Genomic DNA, 19,006 nt, shown 5'->3' with positions numbered 1-19,006 from the left:
GGGGAAAGATCTGCACCACCACCACCATGCTCCCGCTTTGCACCAGTGAGGGATTTCCTCCTGCTGCAAATACTAAACATAACAGCTTGCTCTTCTTACAGCTATATGTTGAGGATTGTAGACTTATATATGAATGATGCCTCGGTTATTGGAATGCAACAGACAGTGAATTCTCAAATAATGCTCTAAAGAACAGCCTGAAAATAAGTTCATGCAGGAAATATGTACAAGCATTTCACTGTCATAAAAATATATACCAGTCACTCAATGCTGATAGCTGTCTTACAATGGGGCACTTATAATTTGCTAGCTGTGAAACTGACATTGATGTGCTCCTGTAAATATTCAGTTTGGTGTTATTATGAAATAATAATGGTAGACTCTTTCTGTCAATTTTATTTGCTTCTATAGTGATATTAAAATATAACTTGTAAGCTTGAAATACATAAGCTTTATTTGTTTGTTTGGTACGTTCTAACTTGGCACATCCTGCATGCTTCTACAATGCTGGTTGACAACATTTCCCATGAACACTCATGCCATTGTCTTCTTTTAAAAACAGAGTTGTTGTAATTCACACACTTCTACTGATTCTTTAGTTTCCATGAAGTTATAATGGAGAACTGGCAATGTTTCATTTATTTTACTCTGCTTTCTGGTACCCTCAGAATGGTTTTATAATAAACTGCACCATATGTACCGGCAGATATAACTACTATAAAATTAAAATTTGAGAGGAAACCAGGATCAATAAAAACAGCATTAAAGCCCCAAACAATGTAAACCATAAGGCTGCAAATTCCACTTTGTACCTCTATTTTTTTGAACAAAAAATGGTAGAAATTCATAGAAAATATTAAGTCCATGACAAGTGATGCTATACAGAGAGAAACCACCACTATGACAACAAAGCTCACCTGGGTATCCTGATAAGCAGAGGTGGCTGGTGCCCAATGGGGCAAGTGGGGCAGAAGACAGGGAGCCATAGGCAGAGCCAACTTACTCCAGTTTTGTCCCCATCCTCCTGCTGAGTTCTACAATGGCAAAACTGAAGCTAAGGAGGAGGAGGAAGCTGATAGGGCCCCCCCCCAGGTGGGTTGATAGCAAAAAGGCAGGCAGTTGGGAGGTGGTTGAGATCAGACTGATGTTGGCAGGGCCTTAATGGGTCCTGCTCCATGGCTAGTCAGGGTGAAACTGCTCTCCCAACATGCAAAGGCTGCCCTTCACTCTCCATCAGTTTGAGAAAGAAAGAAACAGCATCTTAAACCGCTTTGAGGTTTTATTACAATCAAGCTGTATATAAATGTTGTGAAATAAATATCCAGGGAACTAAAGCTAATGAAGGGTCTTGCTGTGTTAGATGACACTGATAAAGCAGTGGACTAACACTCCTGAGGTCAGTATGTGTCATCATGCATGTTTGTGTTTTCCTCAACATCAGCCTCAGCAAGTCTGCAGTGATGAAACTGCATGCCTGGCAGAATTACTAAGGCCAGATGTTTTATAATCCAGTTAACACTGTCCTGGTTGTAGGAGATAGTTAACTTAGTTGCTTCAAAGAACATTCAATTTTACTAGGCTAATTTGTCGTTAGAATAAGCACAAACCATTGGCTTTTATGCTATATCCAGATCATTATCACTGTATATTTAGCTTATGTATGAAACCTGCTTGTTAGTTTTTAATTTATTCACTTTTTTATCCCAATATTCAGCTCACTGAACCCTCGGGGTGATTTGCAGCAGCACAAAAAATATAAACAAAGCACAAATAGAACAGCTGCTAACAAATCCACCATTAAAACAGCAGGACCCAAAAATCCCCTGTAAAACACAGGAATTGTATAAAAAAACCAAGTCCAGCTGTCATCTCCAGAAGCCTGCTGGAAAAAGAAAAGATCATAGCCGAGGAGGCCTGATGAAATTCCCTAGGCAGAGCACTGCAAAGAACTGGAGCCACCACTGAAAAGGCCTTTCCCCCATATGCCAGCCCACGAAGCTCAAATCAGGCTAGCATCTTACATACTATATCCAGTGCTATTACTCTAGAAAAATAGGTGCCAGAACTCACCATGAACACCTCCCGTGTTCTCTTATAATGGCAATGTCTCCCACCTGAGAACTGAGTTCTGGCTGAGGGGGGGAAAAGCCCTGATTATACCTCTACGAAAGAAGCCCAAGGGCCCAATCCCTCCCCAAAGAGTGCAATGAGGACTGAGCCTGCTCAGTGACCATAGAGTGCTAAATGTCCGTTGGGAATGAGAGCTGGCCTCCCTCACAAGGCAGCTGTGGTAAAGGACGGCATACCTTGAGAGACAGCATGGCTGCCTGAAATACTGAACATTTTGTATGGCAGACTACATACCTTAGGAGATTCTGAAGTCCTGGGCTGGCCCAATACATTCTGCTGCTCAAGACACAACAGAAAATGGCACCCCTGCCCCTGCCACCCTCCCCTACACCCACCAATTCCCCCTCCTCTCCCCTGCTGCTGCTGCTGCTACCTGAGGTAACTGGAAGTGACCCCAGAGAAGCCCTTGCACACTGAAGACATGTGGGGAAGGAGACTGGCGAGGAGCGGGTGGCGGCAGGAGGCTCTGCTCTTCTGAGGCAGCGGCTGAGGGCAGCAAGCTCTGCCCAGCTTCCAGCAGGTCCTGCCCTGCCACCTGGGGCGACAGCCTCGTTGAGGCTAATGGCCCACCTGATGCCAATATGCAGACGGTGTAGTTGACTCCCAGAACCTGCACTTTGAGGAGCTCTGTCTTCCTGAGGAACAGAATAGCCACCACTTATGAAATGAGCAAGATAAGCACACTTGGTGTGCAAGTGACTCTATATAAATGGTACGGTACCCCTCTTCCACAACAGGAACCTCCGCCCTCCAAAACTAGCAGGAAATCACATCCCTGTGCTGCTTTACGCAGATGACACAGCTATCCTCTCGAGAACTCCTATAGGCCTTGAAAGAGCCATGGAAACACTGGCAGCATACTGGAAGGAGAGCAAGCAAGAACTAAATGATCAGAAAACCAAAATAATGGTTTTTGCCAAAAGGCCCAAACCTTGCTCTTGGTAGGTACATCGATGGCCGCAGATTGAGCAGGTCACCTGCTTCATATATTTGGGTATAACCCATCACTCTTTTGGAGGTAGAAAAGCCCAAGGGGATTATGTTGCAGGGAATGCCAAGAGAAGCTGTAAATGCAATACTCACGTACCTAAGGACTGCAGCCTTCAAACTGTTTGAGGCCAAATCCATTGTGCAGCTTACATATGGTGCCCAATTAGGCCCCAATGCCAATTTTGAATTGTTAGAACTGGTACAATCTAAATTCTTAAGATCAGCCCTGCAAGTGCCTAAACACGTCTATAATAATAATAATAATAATAATAATAATAATAATAATAATAATAATAATTTATACCCCACCCATCTGGCTGGGTTTCCCCAGCCACTCTGGGCGGCTTCCAACAAAATATTAAAATACAGTGGTCTGTTAAACATTAAAAGCTTCCCTAAACACATATGCTACCATACATATTGAAACTGGATTTGTAAGAATTGAGGCTAAAATATGGCTCACCTCACTAAATTACTGGCTGAGACTATCCTTCCTTCCTCCCGCATGGCCTTGCTCCCTTAACTTTCAAGGATGGCTTCCAAATGACATGGAAACATGCAGTGCTAAACATAACAACAACTCTAGGCTTCACCCCGCAGATCCTACTCAACGTGGGGTATGAACAAGCCAAAAAACAAAAATGTCAAACAGTGTGTGGAAGATGCTGAACGCCAAGCAGATCTAGCCAGGTCCCTGAAATTTTTAATCGGTGAAACCAGAAGACACCTCACCTCCCAGATGCCATATATGACGAACCTTCAAATTCCAAAACAGTGAAGGGCTTCTGCTCTGGCCCTCCCTTCAGCCGTCCAGGAAAGCCGCTTTAGGAAGACACTGTATGAGGAGAGGAAATGCCCGTGTGGCCTGTCTTTTTTCACTGCCAATACTATACAGATATACAAACTAGGTTCATCTTGCCTATATTACACAAATCCCCAGGTTGCACAGAACAACTTTATACGTACCTCCCTGCTACTTCAAGATGAAAACCCAGATGTTACATACTCAGCTGCTAGATTCTGTGCTGCTATGATGGATATTCGTCAAAGGATGGTTTGCGCCACAAACTAGGCCCAAAATGCAAGGCCTGTGCTCCTTCACGCTCCCCCTCCCTTCTTGTCACTTTTAACTGTCCCTGTTTCTATCTTTTTAAGTATGCATGATATACTCACCTTTCAATTACAGTGGTACCTCGGGTTAAGAACTTAATTCGTTCCGGAGGTCCGTTCTTAACCTGAAACTGTTCTTAACCTGAGGCACCACTTTAGCTAATGGGGCCTCCTGCTGCTGCCACGCCACCGGAGCACGATTTCTGTTCTCATCCTGAAGCAAAGTTCTTAACCCGAGGTAATATTACTGGGTTAGCAGAGTCTGTAACCTGAAGCATATGTTACTTGAGGTACCACTGTACTAGTTTTTATTCCTTACCTGTTTTAAGTCTTATCTGTATGTTTTATCTTATGCTGTTCTGTGAGCGGAATGAAGTTTGATACTGACACAGGAGCTCAAGTTCCCTGATATTTCGTCCTCCACACTTCAGTTCAAATTGATTACATACAGTTTTATTGCCTCTTGTTTAGTCAGCCCATCTTTCTTTCTCCTGCCCAAGCTTTGAGATGGCTACTGAACACTGCTAAGCTTTATCCCAATGGCATCAGCTGCTGCCTCAACTCATTTCCGATTTCAACACTTTGATGGCAGGGAAAGCACCCTGCCTGGTGTCTTCAGGTTGCCTCCAGCTGCATTCCAGTGAATTCAAACGGCTTTTGTAAACTTAATTAGTGGCTGAGCAGTTTCAGAACAACTCTCGAGCAATAAGCTCTCCTTCTGTCTCTCTCATGCCAATACTGTTCCTATCTGGCACTGCTGCTGAGAAGTAATTGAAATGGAAGATCTCTTTAAGCTCATCAAAATACCTGCCAGGTAAGATGTAAAAAACATCTTTCCCACCTGTGCTGTTAGGGTAGAACTGTACATTGTCCGTCCCGCAGGCGGATTAGAATACCTGCAGCTGGGGACTCTTGCTCATGCTGGTGTACAAACTTCTAAGGCCTGCACAAGCCTATCAAAAACAGCCATGGGGGAGAAATACCAGCCTTGTTCCTCCTTCCCTTGAACTGAGGAGTGGTGCAAGGGAGCCTAACTTTGTTTACCTGCAGCAGCCTGACAGGCAACCACCAACCAATACTTCCTTGGGGCATAAATTAAATAAATTTAAACCTGCAGCTAGAGATTACAGAGGAGGACGGGGCATTGTTACCATGGCAACCCACTCACCTTGACCCTCCTGAGTCATGATGTCCCTTCACATCTTTGAAGCAGCTACTGTTCTGTCTGCAAGTTTGCTGAATCATCTCTCCACTTCTTTCACCGATCAGATTATTCGTTATTCAGCAACAATTCTAAAGGTCCTTTTAAGTATAGTAGAAAACCCAGACCGCCCACGTTTAGTGATGTCCACAGCACAATATTAGTGTGGACGGGGAAGCAGAGTTAGCGGAATGGTTTAAGCCAAGATTCTAACAATGCTTATTTCTAGGCAAGGTTATAAAGGGTTCCCTCAAGTTAAAAAACGAGAGGCCTTCAAAATGATTTGTGTGCCCTCCTTGCATTAAAAGATGATTTTCCAAGTTTCAAACTTATTGTACTGTTGTCACTGGCAGCAGCTCTCCAGAATTTCAGACAGAGGCATTCCTAGCCCTACCTGGGGATTTGAACCTGGGACATTTTGCATGCGTACTGCCATTGAGCTATGGCATTTGCCTGTAAGATCATGTAAAGGCAGTCGACGTCGGCTCTAGAATGCTGCTGGGTGATCTGCTTTCTACAACCTAACCTGCAGAGCTGCTGCTGGCAAAATGAAATGTTGGACTTGTACCAACAGGAAGCTGTGTAAAACAAATCAAGCCCAAGGAGAAAAAAACGAGAAGGTAGGGAAGGATTCCTCATTTGCATGGTGCTTTGTAGGTTGCATGCACAAGGCCTAATCATCATGGGGCATTAATTAAGAGACTTTGCCATGGAGGAAAAATGAGGCTATAAACAGCTCCTCTGGCTGATGAAAAACTGAGGCCAAGATGATCACAGCAAATGTCATTTAGCACCAGGGATATTAGTCTTGTAGGAAGACTTGAGCAGTCATCCGCTAAGGGGGAAGAAAACATTTCATTTGCCTCTGAAACAGCCACATTGGCCTGTAGTAGTAAACAAATGACATCGAAAAGGAAATGAATTCAGATGTTGTGGCTGCTGCTGCGGCTATTAAATTTGTATACCGCCCTATATCTGCAGGTCTCAGGCTGGTTCAAAGGATAAAGTCAGAATATAAAACCACAAAATACATAAGCCAAACTGAGTTTTGATAATCAGGACTGAGTTTCAGTTTGATGACAGTTCTTCAGTCTCTTACTGAGCCCAAACACTGGTTTGGCATTTCTACTGCCTCATTTGAACAAGATGAAAAATTAGGATTTATTTTTTGAAGGGGGGCAGGGGGGATAATCTGCATATTTGATGGCACCACATTCCAACACTCTTGATGCGTTCACTCAACCATTTCATGCAGGAATTAAATAGCGGTGGGATAATAGAAATTTAACGCCATGGAGCTAAGCAGGACCCTCAACACCACCTTTTGGCCATTCAAATAGGAAATTCATGCCTGTAAATCACAATGTGGACAGCCTAAAGCCTCTGCAAAGTGACTCACTTGGTTACTATAGAAATAAAATTGCCAGGTTTAAGGTCCCATGGCATTTTAAAGCAGGTTGATGCAGAACTTTGCTAGAACTAGAGCTTAAACAATAGCCATCATTAATATTTACCTCACTCCTGTGGGTGTTGTAACAGAAGCACAGCAATGCCAATGACAACCAATGTACTAAAATAAGTGTAATGTATAAATAGCAACTGTGGGTTATCCAAGGCAGTTTGGTACCCCTTTTGGAAGTAGCCTACTATTTAACAGCATTTTTCTCTCAGAGCACATATATTTAAGGTATCATCAGGTAGTTTATGCTGTAAATCAGGCATAGGCAAACTCGGCCCTCCAGATGTTTTGGGACTACAACCCCCATCATCCCTAGTTAACAGGACCAGGGGTTAGGGATAATGGGAGTTGTAGTCCCAAAACATCTGAAGGGCCGAGTTTGCCTATGCCTGCTGTAAATACTTGAAGCTTAAATGCTGATCATGTACATATTTTACTGTGTTTGACTGGTTTACAAACCACCCAATTGACTAGTAAACTGTAATAAAGGTGATGAACTGATAAGTCAGTGTTACTTAGGGATGCTGGAGGCATTTTATAGCTAGACGACAGCTGTAGTCTATTTTATTTTATGAGTGGGAAGCCTCTGCTTTCTAACCTTATGGTTTCCGTATTCCAGCATTTAATCCCACCTTCGCTTCTTGAATTAAGGCCAAGGTAGCTGCTGCTGTGAGTGCCAATGTGCTGTTTTCTTCGCCCCATAGTATAGCAGTTTCCACAATGCTTCCTACCCATATTTTGTAGCTTCCAGAGGACTACATGCCCCTAGACATCTCTTCCCATTTACCACATTAAGAGTGCGGGTTTATACATCCTTACTTGAATATGTCTGACTGAGCTCAATGAGATTTACTTCCTAACAGACACAGATGGGAACAATTTACAGTAATCCTTACAATGCAGAAAGTGACATCTAAACATCTTCCTAAAAAGGAGTCTAATCTTCCATACAGCAGCCCTAAAATAAACACGCACAAAACTTTTCAGCTCCCTCCCAATATTCATACCGATTCTTAACAGAGCTCATTTAACAAGGTATGTAAACATTTTTAAGATCACAGGTATAATCCAGAGATTTGATGTTCATTTTAGGGCTTAATGGTTTTTGGCTGACTATTCTTTTGTTAGGTAAAGTGCTGATGAACTGGACATCAATAAGTCATCAGGGGCAATTGCTTAGCATCTAGAAGGAGATGGTCTCCTGGCAGTTTGGGATATTTCAGTGTTTTTAAATGAATCAGATTTTGATGTGAATTGTATATAGGGGAAAGAGAAAACACAGAAAGCAGAGTAGGTAGTTTGGAAGAAAACAGAAGAGAAGAAGTCAAGTGTTTCAAGCTGAAGTTAGCTGAAAATGGAGGAATAGCTCAAGATGCTCTTTGAGGACCTGCTTGAGAAGACTGCCTGCCTGCTTGCTTCCACTTATGCACCACTTGTATATTTTACTACAAAGTTGCTTATACTTCCAAATTAAAAGCACACACACCTAAATCTGGTGGTTCTGCATCTGACTGTTTGGGCCAGAGGGACAGCACACAGCAGCATGAACGCAGCAGTAAACTCATTTCCTTGTTTTGAACACATTTAGCTACTGAAACTGAGTTAACCCCTCTACAAACCGCCATGATGTATTCCAAATATGGGAAGAGCTCACACATCTCTTTGCAGAGAAGTGATCGCCCATTGAACGTTAATGATCTGTACACATACAAGAAGCACAGCTCACTTACAATTCACGACCAGGGACCAACACAAGTTACCTAGTTAACATCAAAAAAATGCAGGCAGTGTTTATTGATTCTATAAATAGCCAGGGCTACCTACAATGGCTGCCAGAAACTATAAAGGATGGTGACAAGGAGCATAACCAAATAAGCTCATCATTTCTAAATACACTGCAGAGGATAAGCTCTTGCTGAAAGGTGGCAAAAGAGGTTAGTAGCAGCGTGTGTGAGAGACAGGGGGGTGGGAGAGAGAGATGGCGTCTGACAACATTTCAGGGAGGTGAAAGAAGATAATTTGTATTGTCCTAAAATGTACAGTCTAAATAAAACCTAGATATAAAGAGTAGACCTAAATTTGTGCACACATATTCTAGTAGAAGCCAGACATTTATATCAAAGTACAACTGATAACTATATGCATGCTTTATGCTGCCCAATTTCTTTATCAGGCATTTTCATAAGAAGCTGAATTAGCCTGCAAGGACAGACAGGATGGATACCAAGATCAGTCATTAAAATCCTCTGCTGAAATAGCAGTAGATAGATCTGTGTCACACTGTGATTTTCCTCAGCCATTTAATAGAAAAACCAGATCACACAATCTTGTAAGTGTTCAGTGCCAGGAAACCAGCTGCATTTCCCCCACAAAACAGTCATCCAGAGAAATGCCAATTTTATTTCATTTTTTCCATGCAGCTGTCAGGTTTATGACCAAATATACAGAAAGAACTACATGAGATATATAACGGGATGATTAATGCCAGTTTGGCTTTTTTTAATTATTTTTTTTACGGAATGCTAGTTTAATGTTACAGTATGGCAGTTCATATATCTACTGAAATCTGACACACGTTCATTCATATGCAAGTGCTGCAAAATGACCTTGCTCTGTAGGTCAACATTTAAAACCATCTCTCTATGTTGCTGAAATCTCATGGCTATTCAAGCTCCGATGCTGAATTGCACAGCAAGCGGCAACCCTAGATATGACAACTAAACATATATTTCATGTATGCATTCTGACAGCTTATGTAGGTTTGCCTTTAATATATTTAGAAAACCATGTCCACGTTTGGTACAGACATGCACATCTATGCACAGACATATGTCACTACTGACTCCCTTTTAGAAGACACTTTTTAAAAAAATTGTACAACTATTGTTATTCTTACTCTGTTATTAAAGCTTCCTAAAATTTGTTACATGATTTCAGCTTGTAAATACTTCTTTCCCTCTGATGCCCTGAAGGCATTTCTAAATAGACTACCTCTCTGGACCTCAAAGCTTCTTCCCTCTTTCACTTAAGAGGTTCATGCATTAGAGAGTCTTTCTAGCATGGAACCTCAATTTTATAAGATCTACTGCTAGAAAAACTCTGTTTATATATTTGCTCTTTTGGTTAAAAAAAAATAGGATTGAAGTCTACTTCATACAATTGTTTTCTTAACTGGGCTATGTTCTAGCCATACATATATACATATAGATATGTACACACACAAACTTTAAAAATGGCACCCTCTAAACAGGATGTGGAAATGGCCTAAAATAAGCCATTACCTGCAATTCCTATGAAAAAGTCAACTGCTCTCAAAATGTCAGAAGACTGAAGAGCACCACATACTTAAATATAAAGTTGAGAACTTTAATACTTGAAGTTTCATTTAATTCCCTAATATTCTTCCAGAGTGATAGGCTTCGCCATTATTCTACCATTGTATATATCCTGAAGAGATCTAAACCTCATTCTAACTTGTTAGACTAAACATTCTTAAAGTATACTATGAAAGTTAGCTAAAGTGAGGTTTAAAAGAACAAACTAGTTAAATACTCAAACACTCTGTACAAATTACTGCAGCTTGAGGGAAGAGGGAGCAACAGGCATATTTCAAAAGAGAAGTAACACTTATCAACATGTGCAAAACCTGTTAAGACCTGTTTTATTTTTCTATCAAATAAGAATCTGTAGCTATTCTGGAAATTCAGAACTACCTTACAGTAAGTTTACATTTAGAGGTTTTGTATAATGCAAGTATTTAAGACTTTAACTATCCCAAAGTGACAAAGGCGGCTCTATTCAAAATGCCAGCCCTTTCTCATAATTTTTCCACAAGTATATTTACATGTTATGCTTGAAGTCCACTATAATTGCTTTAAGAGTTGCTGAATATCAGCTGAAAATGTCAACTAGCAACCACTGTATTAAAATGGTCATTTGAGTGAATGCATAAATTTTTCAAGACTATATTCGGTGTCATACTGTTCTTGATCCCACAGGTCTCCAAGATTCTCAAGAACGGACTTCATAGTTGTTTTTCCAGAAGCAGAAGGGGCAGCATCTGATTTTTCATTTTTTCCATCCTTGAAGGTATTTGGAAGGTGAAGTGGAAGAAAAAGAGAAAGAGAAGCACATTGAAATCTGTGTATTTTAAGAGCCAGAAAGCATCTGCAAATACATAAATCAGTACTTAAAAGATCCAACAATCGTAAAGCAGAAGCAAGAGGGTACCTATCTTTCTCAAATCAATGAAATGAAAGACTTACGGCAGAGAGGGAGAATGGCTATAATTCCAAGGCAAATCTTACCAAACATTGTTGACTAATCCAAAGCATTACAACTATGGTAGCATTAGCCGCTTGCTTTCAGATCATATGTGAGCTACTCTTTACCTTGTCGAGTGTGAAGAGGTCAAGTAGCTGATCTGTCCCCATGCTTTGCAGACTAGTATTCTCTTGACTAATCACTGTATTTGCAATATTCATTTTGAACTTCTGCAGACCCATTATTTTTTCTTCCAAGGTTCCCCTTGTAATCAGGCGATAAACATTAACGACTCGTTTCTGCAGGAGACAGTTAATATTCGTGAGCGTTCAAGAAACTACCACAGGGTAAAAGAAAATGTAGGGGAAGACACTCGATATACACTCAATTACACCATAATAGAAAATAAAGGAAGCAATAGAGGCCTTCATCACTGGAAGCAATTTTTTCACTGTACTTTCAATCCAGGTTTTGAACAAGACAAAAATGTTCACAGCATAAGAGAACCCAAGCCTGGCTCAACGGTGGAGAGGAAAGGAAGGAAGCAGACCCCAATGAGGACCTTTAAAGGAATAAATGGAATAAATTGCAAGAAATTATGGAATACATAAATAGTATTTTTTCCTTCCTAGGATAGTATTCTTTCTTCCTAGGATTTATCTTGGATGTTAATGAGATCCTCCCTCTGATAAATAGCAAATATCTATTTTTGGGTAGGGTGAAAAGTGAAGAAACATTTTTTTCAGGGGGAGGGGGAAGACTGCAGTAAACCAGAACTTTTTGCCTTGAATCTCTCTTTGCTAGCTAGTCTATGCTAATGCTTTCAGCTCCACATCTCCATTATTTTAGAAAATGGTGGTTATAAACTGAAATCACAAACTCTGAATGATGGGGGCTATTTATGGAATTGGTTTAGGAAGCTTAAACCAATTTTGGATTTATTGAAATGGTTTTAATTGCTCCCAAATCGGCAGCAATCTATGTTTTACCTGTCCAATACGATGTGCTCGGTCCATGGCTTGGAGGTCTTTCATTGGATTCCAGTCATGTTCAACAAATACCACTGTGTCAGCTCCAGTTAAATTAAGGCCCAGTCCACCAACGTGAGTGGTGAGTAAGAGGACATCTATGGAGGGATCATTATTAAACCTGTGAATGAAAAAAGCCAGTTTAGATTTACATGGTTGCACATGCAGAAAAAGCTTGAACCCACAATGGCAGGGCTGAGCAGACAGAGTGCTGGTGGGGTGGAGGGACTGGAGAGAAAGGGAAAGAGACAGGTCAGAAACTGACGCTGGATTGTGTTAAAACTGTAACAACTTTATTGCTTGCACCTTCCAGAGACTTTGGTGTTTCATGGACAGAAACCACGGCTTCACTAGAAACTGCCCATCTGCTGACAGGGCACTTATAGCCTAACTCTTGAGGTGGGAGGGAGAAGAGGTTAGAAAACCCAGCTTAAGACAAGTCAACGGTATGAGCTACTTCTGAATACCTTCACCAACCTGGGTCTGTAGATAGCGCCATCACCTCTAGATGGGACTGTGGGAGCAGCCAATTTCTACTCATCCCAGTTACAGTCCCTGTCCAGTGACAAAGTGCCAAAATCCATTGTGACTCAAGAGCAATGAGTGCAAAATGTGAGTTCAAACAAAATAGTATGCTAAGAGGAAGGCAAACTCTTGTATGGCTTCCAGTCAGGAACCCAGGCAGAATTTCTGTCCATTAAGTTAACATCTGGTAAGAAAAATGTCATCTTGCAAAAGTAAAAGGGGGAAAAATACCCACTGTTGCTGATTAAGTTCACCTTAATGCCATTTTCATGTTTATGCTGGGCACCAAGGATGAGCGTTCCTCTCCTCTGCATCCAGCATAAAAGCAGGCCATTGGGGCCATTTGAGTTATGCATTCCAAGCTGACGCAAGTGAACCATAGGATTTCATTTCCTTCAGCAACTGTGGGAGCTCTACATGAAAGAGCTACTCTGTTAGAATATATCTGACACTGGATTTACCTTGACACAATGGAATGCCTCTGACCAGCAGGTATGCTGCCATCCAGTCGCAGGTAAGTAACAGAAGGCAAGTGGGGCTTGAGAAGGTCGTGTTCAACTATATCCAGCATACTCTTGAGTTGACAGAAGATAAGGATCCTGTGTTGTGCAACTATGGCTTCTGTGCCGCTTTCTGAGGAGCCTCCGTTTCCCAAGCCACAATCTAGCAGCAGCTTAAAGGCCAAATACAAAAGCATGCCATTAGTCATTGAACTTAGTAGGCATATATTCTTCATTCAAAACGATTACACAGATTTCATCCATTGGGGGAGTCATCGTCGCTCAAACAGGACAGTGCATGCAGAATTCCAATGTTTAATCCCTGGAATTGCCAATTAAGAGACAGGTAGCAGGTGATGGCAAAGATCGCTGCCAGAGAATCTGGACAGCTGCTGCCAGTGAGAAGAAAATACAGGACCAGCCAAATCTAACATAGGTGTCATAATTTCAAAACATGAAACAAATCAAGCTGCAAAGAAGTTAAAAATATTTGATTCTTAGACCCTCTGGAGGTGCACATGTACATGCATTAGAAACTAGAGACCGGCTAGGACACATCAGCTGCAGCACCATTTATTTCTCTTTTTTAAAGTAGTTATGGGTGAAATCTACTTCATACTAATGACCGCGTGCGAGTATTTTGGCATAAGCTTAGAAATGAGACACAAGTGACAAAGCAAGAGGCAAATCTGCTTTTCATAAAAGACGCTGATTCCAGGATTGCAACAAAACAAGAACAGAAATCATGCACATGTGTTCAGGATGATAGAATTTCTATTTCCTTAATGTTTTTTTAATAAACTGATCTATGTTGAACACTTTTATCCTGCCTTGGTCAGAACACACCTGGAGAACTGTGTCCAGTTCTGGGCACCACAATTTAAGGAGGATATTAACAACCAGGAACATGTGCAGAGGAGGGCGACCAAGATGATCAAGGGTCTGGAAACCATCTTATGAGGAATGAGTCGAGGGAACTGGGTATGTCTAGCCTAGTAAAGAGGAGACTGAGAGGAGATATGATAGCCGTCTTCAAATATCTAAAGGGCTGTCACATGGAGCAAGCTTGTTTTCTGCTGCTCCAGAAGCAAGCACCTGACGCCATGGTTTCAAGTAACAATGACTAAACATCAGGAAGAACTTTCTGACAGCAAGAGCTGTTCGACAGTGGAACAAACTCCCACTAGAGGTGGTGGACTCTCCTTCCTCTGAGGGTCTTGAAGCAGAAGTTGGGTGGCCATCTGTCATGTAGGATTTAGTTGAGATTTCTGCATTGAGGGGTTGGACCAGATGACCCTCAGGGTCCCTGCCAACTACAATTCTATGAATTTGATAATTGATACCACAATTTCTTTCCCATCCCTTTGTTACATATAAAAAAGGAATAGGCTTTAAGGAGAACACTTTTCCTAAAACTAGATATGCAGCCAGGGTTTTCCTCACCTGTTTTAAAGCAGAGAGTTTAGGTGCGTGCTGGATGTCTCGAAGGGAAGAATTCTCAACAGCAAGCTTTTCTGTAATCCTCTTGTGCTCTGGATGATGAGCAGTTAAAACTAATGCTGGATGGTTGCAGAGTTTCCTTAAATACTGCAATGCCTAAGAAAAAACCCCATGAAGGAAGCCATTAAACATGCATAACAACTTAATATATATTCAGATAAGGCACAAGATAGTATATTTCTCTTACTCGTCGAAATCTTGCCAAAGATTGGAGGTAGATGCCATACTAACAGCTAACTAATGTTCATTGTTTAATCATAACCAGTTGCGGAGAGCAGAAAAAAATATGATAGACAAATTTGTCCCTGGAGCAATTACTTTACCCTGTATTTTTAAAAAAATAATTTATTTGCTTCCTGTGAATCTAAGAATAGTCCGCACTCTAGAAGTTATAACATATTAATTAATAAATTTTACATTTATGTATCACCAAGCTTAAAATCTATTTTGGAAATTTAGAGGCAGCTCACTGCTTTGGTTCAATATAACTGCAGTGTTTAATCAAACAATCACCAGTTACATAAAAATTACTACTTTTATTAAATGTTTGTAAGGAAGATGTAACAAAATGAAATTTCAACCTGAAACACATGTCCTGTGGCTTTAAGTTTTGGTTTCTCAGTTTCCTCAACCAGTGACACTGCTGAAACAGTTTCTTCCACATCACATTTGGCACGAGACTTGGCAAAATCTTCATAAAGCTGAACCTATTAAGAAAGGAAGAAATTTATGCTTAATAGATTATTGTTCACTTCAAAATTACCTCACAAAGCGGTGTGTTTTTAAAGAGGGTGGTACTGTGGTCTAAACCACTGAGCCTCTTGGCCTTGCTGATCAGAAGGTTGGTGGTTCGAATCTGTGTGATGGGGTGAGCTCCCGTTGCTCAGTCCCAGCTCCTGCCAACATAGGAGTTTGAAAGCATGCCAGTGCAAGGAGAGAAATAGGTACTGCGGCAGTGGGAAGGTAAATGGTGTTTCTGTGCGCTCTGGCACTTGTCGTGGTGTTCTGTTGCGCCAGAAGCAGTTTAGTCATGCTGGCCACATGACCTGGAAAGCTGTCTGTGGGGAAGCGCCGGCTCCTTGGCCTGAAGCGAGTTGAATGCCACAACCCCATAGTCGCCTTTGACTGGACTTCACCATCCAGGGTCATTTACCTATTTACCTACTCCTACATTAACCTCAACAATATAGTTGACAGAAGGTAAGCATCCTGTGTTAGACAGCCATGGTTTCTGTTTCATTTCTTAGGTACTGTTGTTTCCCAAACTGTAATCCAGCAACAATTTAAACTACTGAATGCTCAACACACTGCCATTTTCAGGACTAAGCCGCTGCATTTCCTCTTTGCAAGGGAATATACAACCACAACTATCTTATTCTTAACATAAGACCAAAGTCTTATGCTTAGAAAAGGGCACTCTATTCAACTACAGTGGTACCTCTGGTTGAGCATGGGATCCGTTCCGGAGCCCCGTTCGCAACATGAGCAGAAAGCAACCCATGTCTGCGGGTCACAATTCGCTACTTCTGCCCATGTGCGTAACGTCATTTTGAGCGTCTGCGCATGCGCGAGCAGTGAAACACAGAAGTAGCCTTTTCCAGTACTTCTGGGTCACTGCGGGATGCAACCTGAAAATGCTCAACCTGAAGCAAACATAACATGAGGCATGACTGTATCCAGAGGGGCAGAAGCTTTTGCTCCACACCAGAGCAGCATTAACTATCCTCACTGTTGATTCCCTTCCATTTATTATTATTATTAATTATTATTATTATTATTATTGACCATACACTACATATAAACTACAGCACAAGACAAAAGCTATTTCAACAGTCCAGGAAAAAAAACGGTTTTGAGTCCAAGAAGTTATGACTAACTGCTCATCAATGAGGATGTTGTTATCTTGGACGCAAGCCCCAGCAATATTTTTCAGGCAGGACACAACGTAATAAAATTCCAATTTGGAACAAGTATAGGATCTGAGAAGATCTACAACAGGCTTGTTTGTTGTTTACTAATATCAGCGGAATGCAAACCAGCGCAAGGAACTTGCCTGTAGAGGACTGAGGATGCAGTAATAGTCTTGAATAATTTTGGGTGGAAGATCCTGTAGCACATCTTCTTTCATCCTTCTCAACAAAAATGGCAGTACTTGCCTGTGCAATGCTTCCATTGCAAGAACACCTGCAAATGCCCACCAAAGGAAGAGCATATGGATCAGCAAAGCCACTAAACAAGAACAGGATTCTTCTGGTGTCTCACCCACAGCAGGATTAACTTTCCCCAAGAACAACAGTGCTTCATTAAGCAACAGAACTTGCTTCTTACCGGCCTCCTGTTCTCGACCAGAGCTCCGAGCATCTCTACTTGCTAAGATGGGCTTGCTATAGCGAGCTGCAAACTGGCGCTCAGTACCCAAAAATCCCGGCATAAGGAAATCAAACAGTGACCACAATTCTAAGACATTGTTCTGAAAATAGGATAAACAATCATTGTTTTTAATTACGGCAAACTGGGCCAGTTCTCATGCATTTATTTATTTCAAGAGATAGCGGGGATTACCTGAATTGGTGTCCCAGAGAGGATTATCCTATAATTGGCAGTCAACTGTTTTATTGCTTTGGACAGTTTTGTTTTTCCGTTTTTGATGACATGGCCTTCATCAAGTATACAGTAGTTAAATTTAATATTTCTAGGAGAGAAAACACAACTAATCAACTTAAAATAGCTTTGAAATGTACAGTATCTTTCAAAATAGCAGGAAGAACTATAGCTTTTACCTGAAAAAATCAATGTCATTTCTCACAACATCATAGGAAGCTACAATTAGGTTGTATCTTTTCACATGGTGCTGCAACCTTAAGAAGATAAAGTATAAAAAGTAGAATTTTAGAGACAGAAACAAAAAATAAACCTGTACACTTATTTTTAGTACTTTTCACATAATCACAACAGAAGGAACTGTCACTACAAAGCAAATCTTAGAGCCAAGCTTCTACAATATATTACAGTACTTACCTAGCCCTCTCTGTGGGAGGGCCAGTATAGTGCAAAGGATTTAGATACTCTTTGGAACAAAATTTGCCCACTTCATCCACCCAATGGCCTGTGAGTGTGGGAGGGCACACCACTAAGGATGGGAGTGGAACACTATCGGCCATCTTAGTTCTTGCATATTCTTGGGCCCTTTGGAGAACAAAACCAAATCACAAGAAATGTTACATCTTCTATACTGCAGATATGTTGATGTAAAAACTGACTAGCTGTGATTGTGCATGCTACCTGAGACAGTGATCTCCTGCAAGAATACAGATGGACTGCAAGGTTTTACCCAAGCCCATATCATCACAAAGGATTCCATGAAGCTTGTATTTGTTGAGAAAAGCCAACCAATTCACACCTTCCTGTGAACAGAAAGGAAGAGGAACATAATTTAGGCTTCTGTTCTTATGCCCCCTAAAAAGGACTCCACAATTATTAACATTTAAAATACATTCACAGGCAAAAAAACAGACAGCAAGTAGGCTAGATAAAGTGAAAACAAGAGGCAAAATTGAAATACATTAAAATTCTGGTGCAAAAAAAAAAGTCTTACCATTCATCTAGCAAAAAGAAGAATAAAAAGCATTTTTCTCCCCAGTAACCACACCTCTTTGGGGGAGTATTAATGCTTTTCTTAGAGATTCTGCTAGAAGTAAAAGCTCAGTCCTCTCCTCCCAGCCAGACCTCTGACACTTTAATGTTAACATTTTACCACTTCATGAAACTGCCAGCACTCAGAAGTATGCACTAGAGCCAAGAATTTGATAAATATTTCTAAAATGTCTTAAGTACAAAAAAAACTTAAAGCCACCTAGTACGGTGCTTGCACAGAGGAATTTATTTCCAACTCTGCTCATGTATTTTATGATTAATCTCAGGAATCTTATTAGATACAATTCTTGATCAGTAGAAGCTATACAACTCTACAGTGGTACCTCGGGTTAAGAACTTAATTCGTTACAGAGGTCTGTTCTTAACCTGAAACTGTTCTTAACTTGAAGCACCACTTTAGCTAATGGGGTCTCCTGCTGCCGCCGCGCTGCAGCTGTGCAATTCCTGAAGCAAAGTTCTTAACCCAAGGTACTATTTCTGGGTTAGTGGAGTCTGTAACCTGAAGTGTCTGTAACCTGAAGCATATGTAACCCAAGGTACCACTGTACTTGCATTTTTTTCCAGGTAGGCATTAATTGGATTTTTTTTTTTTAATGTTCAAGTCTTCATAAAATTATGATTGGAAGCAGTGTTCAGAAGACCAGAA

General features: G+C 41.1%; 1 protein-coding gene across 1 annotated transcript in view; it reads right to left on the bottom strand.

The window, feature by feature from the left end:
• Positions 1 to 9,355: 9,355 nt before the first annotated feature.
• BTAF1 (B-TFIID TATA-box binding protein associated factor 1) overlaps positions 9,356 to 19,006 on the bottom strand; it is a 39,521-nt gene continuing 29,870 nt past the window's right edge. Inside the window, exons 27-38 of the mRNA XM_082224904.1 lie at positions 17,989 to 18,110; positions 17,725 to 17,892; positions 17,487 to 17,564; positions 17,269 to 17,398; positions 17,035 to 17,176; positions 16,760 to 16,890; positions 15,288 to 15,413; positions 14,650 to 14,802; positions 13,168 to 13,379; positions 12,143 to 12,302; positions 11,282 to 11,452; positions 9,356 to 10,972 (exon numbers count right to left, since the gene is read on the bottom strand). Coding sequence (XP_082081030.1) covers positions 10,823 to 10,972; positions 11,282 to 11,452; positions 12,143 to 12,302; positions 13,168 to 13,379; positions 14,650 to 14,802; positions 15,288 to 15,413; positions 16,760 to 16,890; positions 17,035 to 17,176; positions 17,269 to 17,398; positions 17,487 to 17,564; positions 17,725 to 17,892; positions 17,989 to 18,110 — 1,743 coding nt within the window. The 3' untranslated portion in view covers positions 9,356 to 10,822. The remainder of the gene's footprint in view (positions 10,973 to 11,281; positions 11,453 to 12,142; positions 12,303 to 13,167; positions 13,380 to 14,649; positions 14,803 to 15,287; positions 15,414 to 16,759; positions 16,891 to 17,034; positions 17,177 to 17,268; positions 17,399 to 17,486; positions 17,565 to 17,724; positions 17,893 to 17,988; positions 18,111 to 19,006) is intronic.

Source organism: Podarcis vaucheri (genome assembly GCF_965113315.1).
Source record: "Podarcis vaucheri genome assembly, chromosome: 5".
Classification (NCBI taxonomy): domain Eukaryota; kingdom Metazoa; phylum Chordata; class Lepidosauria; order Squamata; family Lacertidae; genus Podarcis; species Podarcis vaucheri.
Note: the sequence above shows the minus strand (reverse complement) of the source record. Positions and strands in the feature narration are given on the sequence as shown.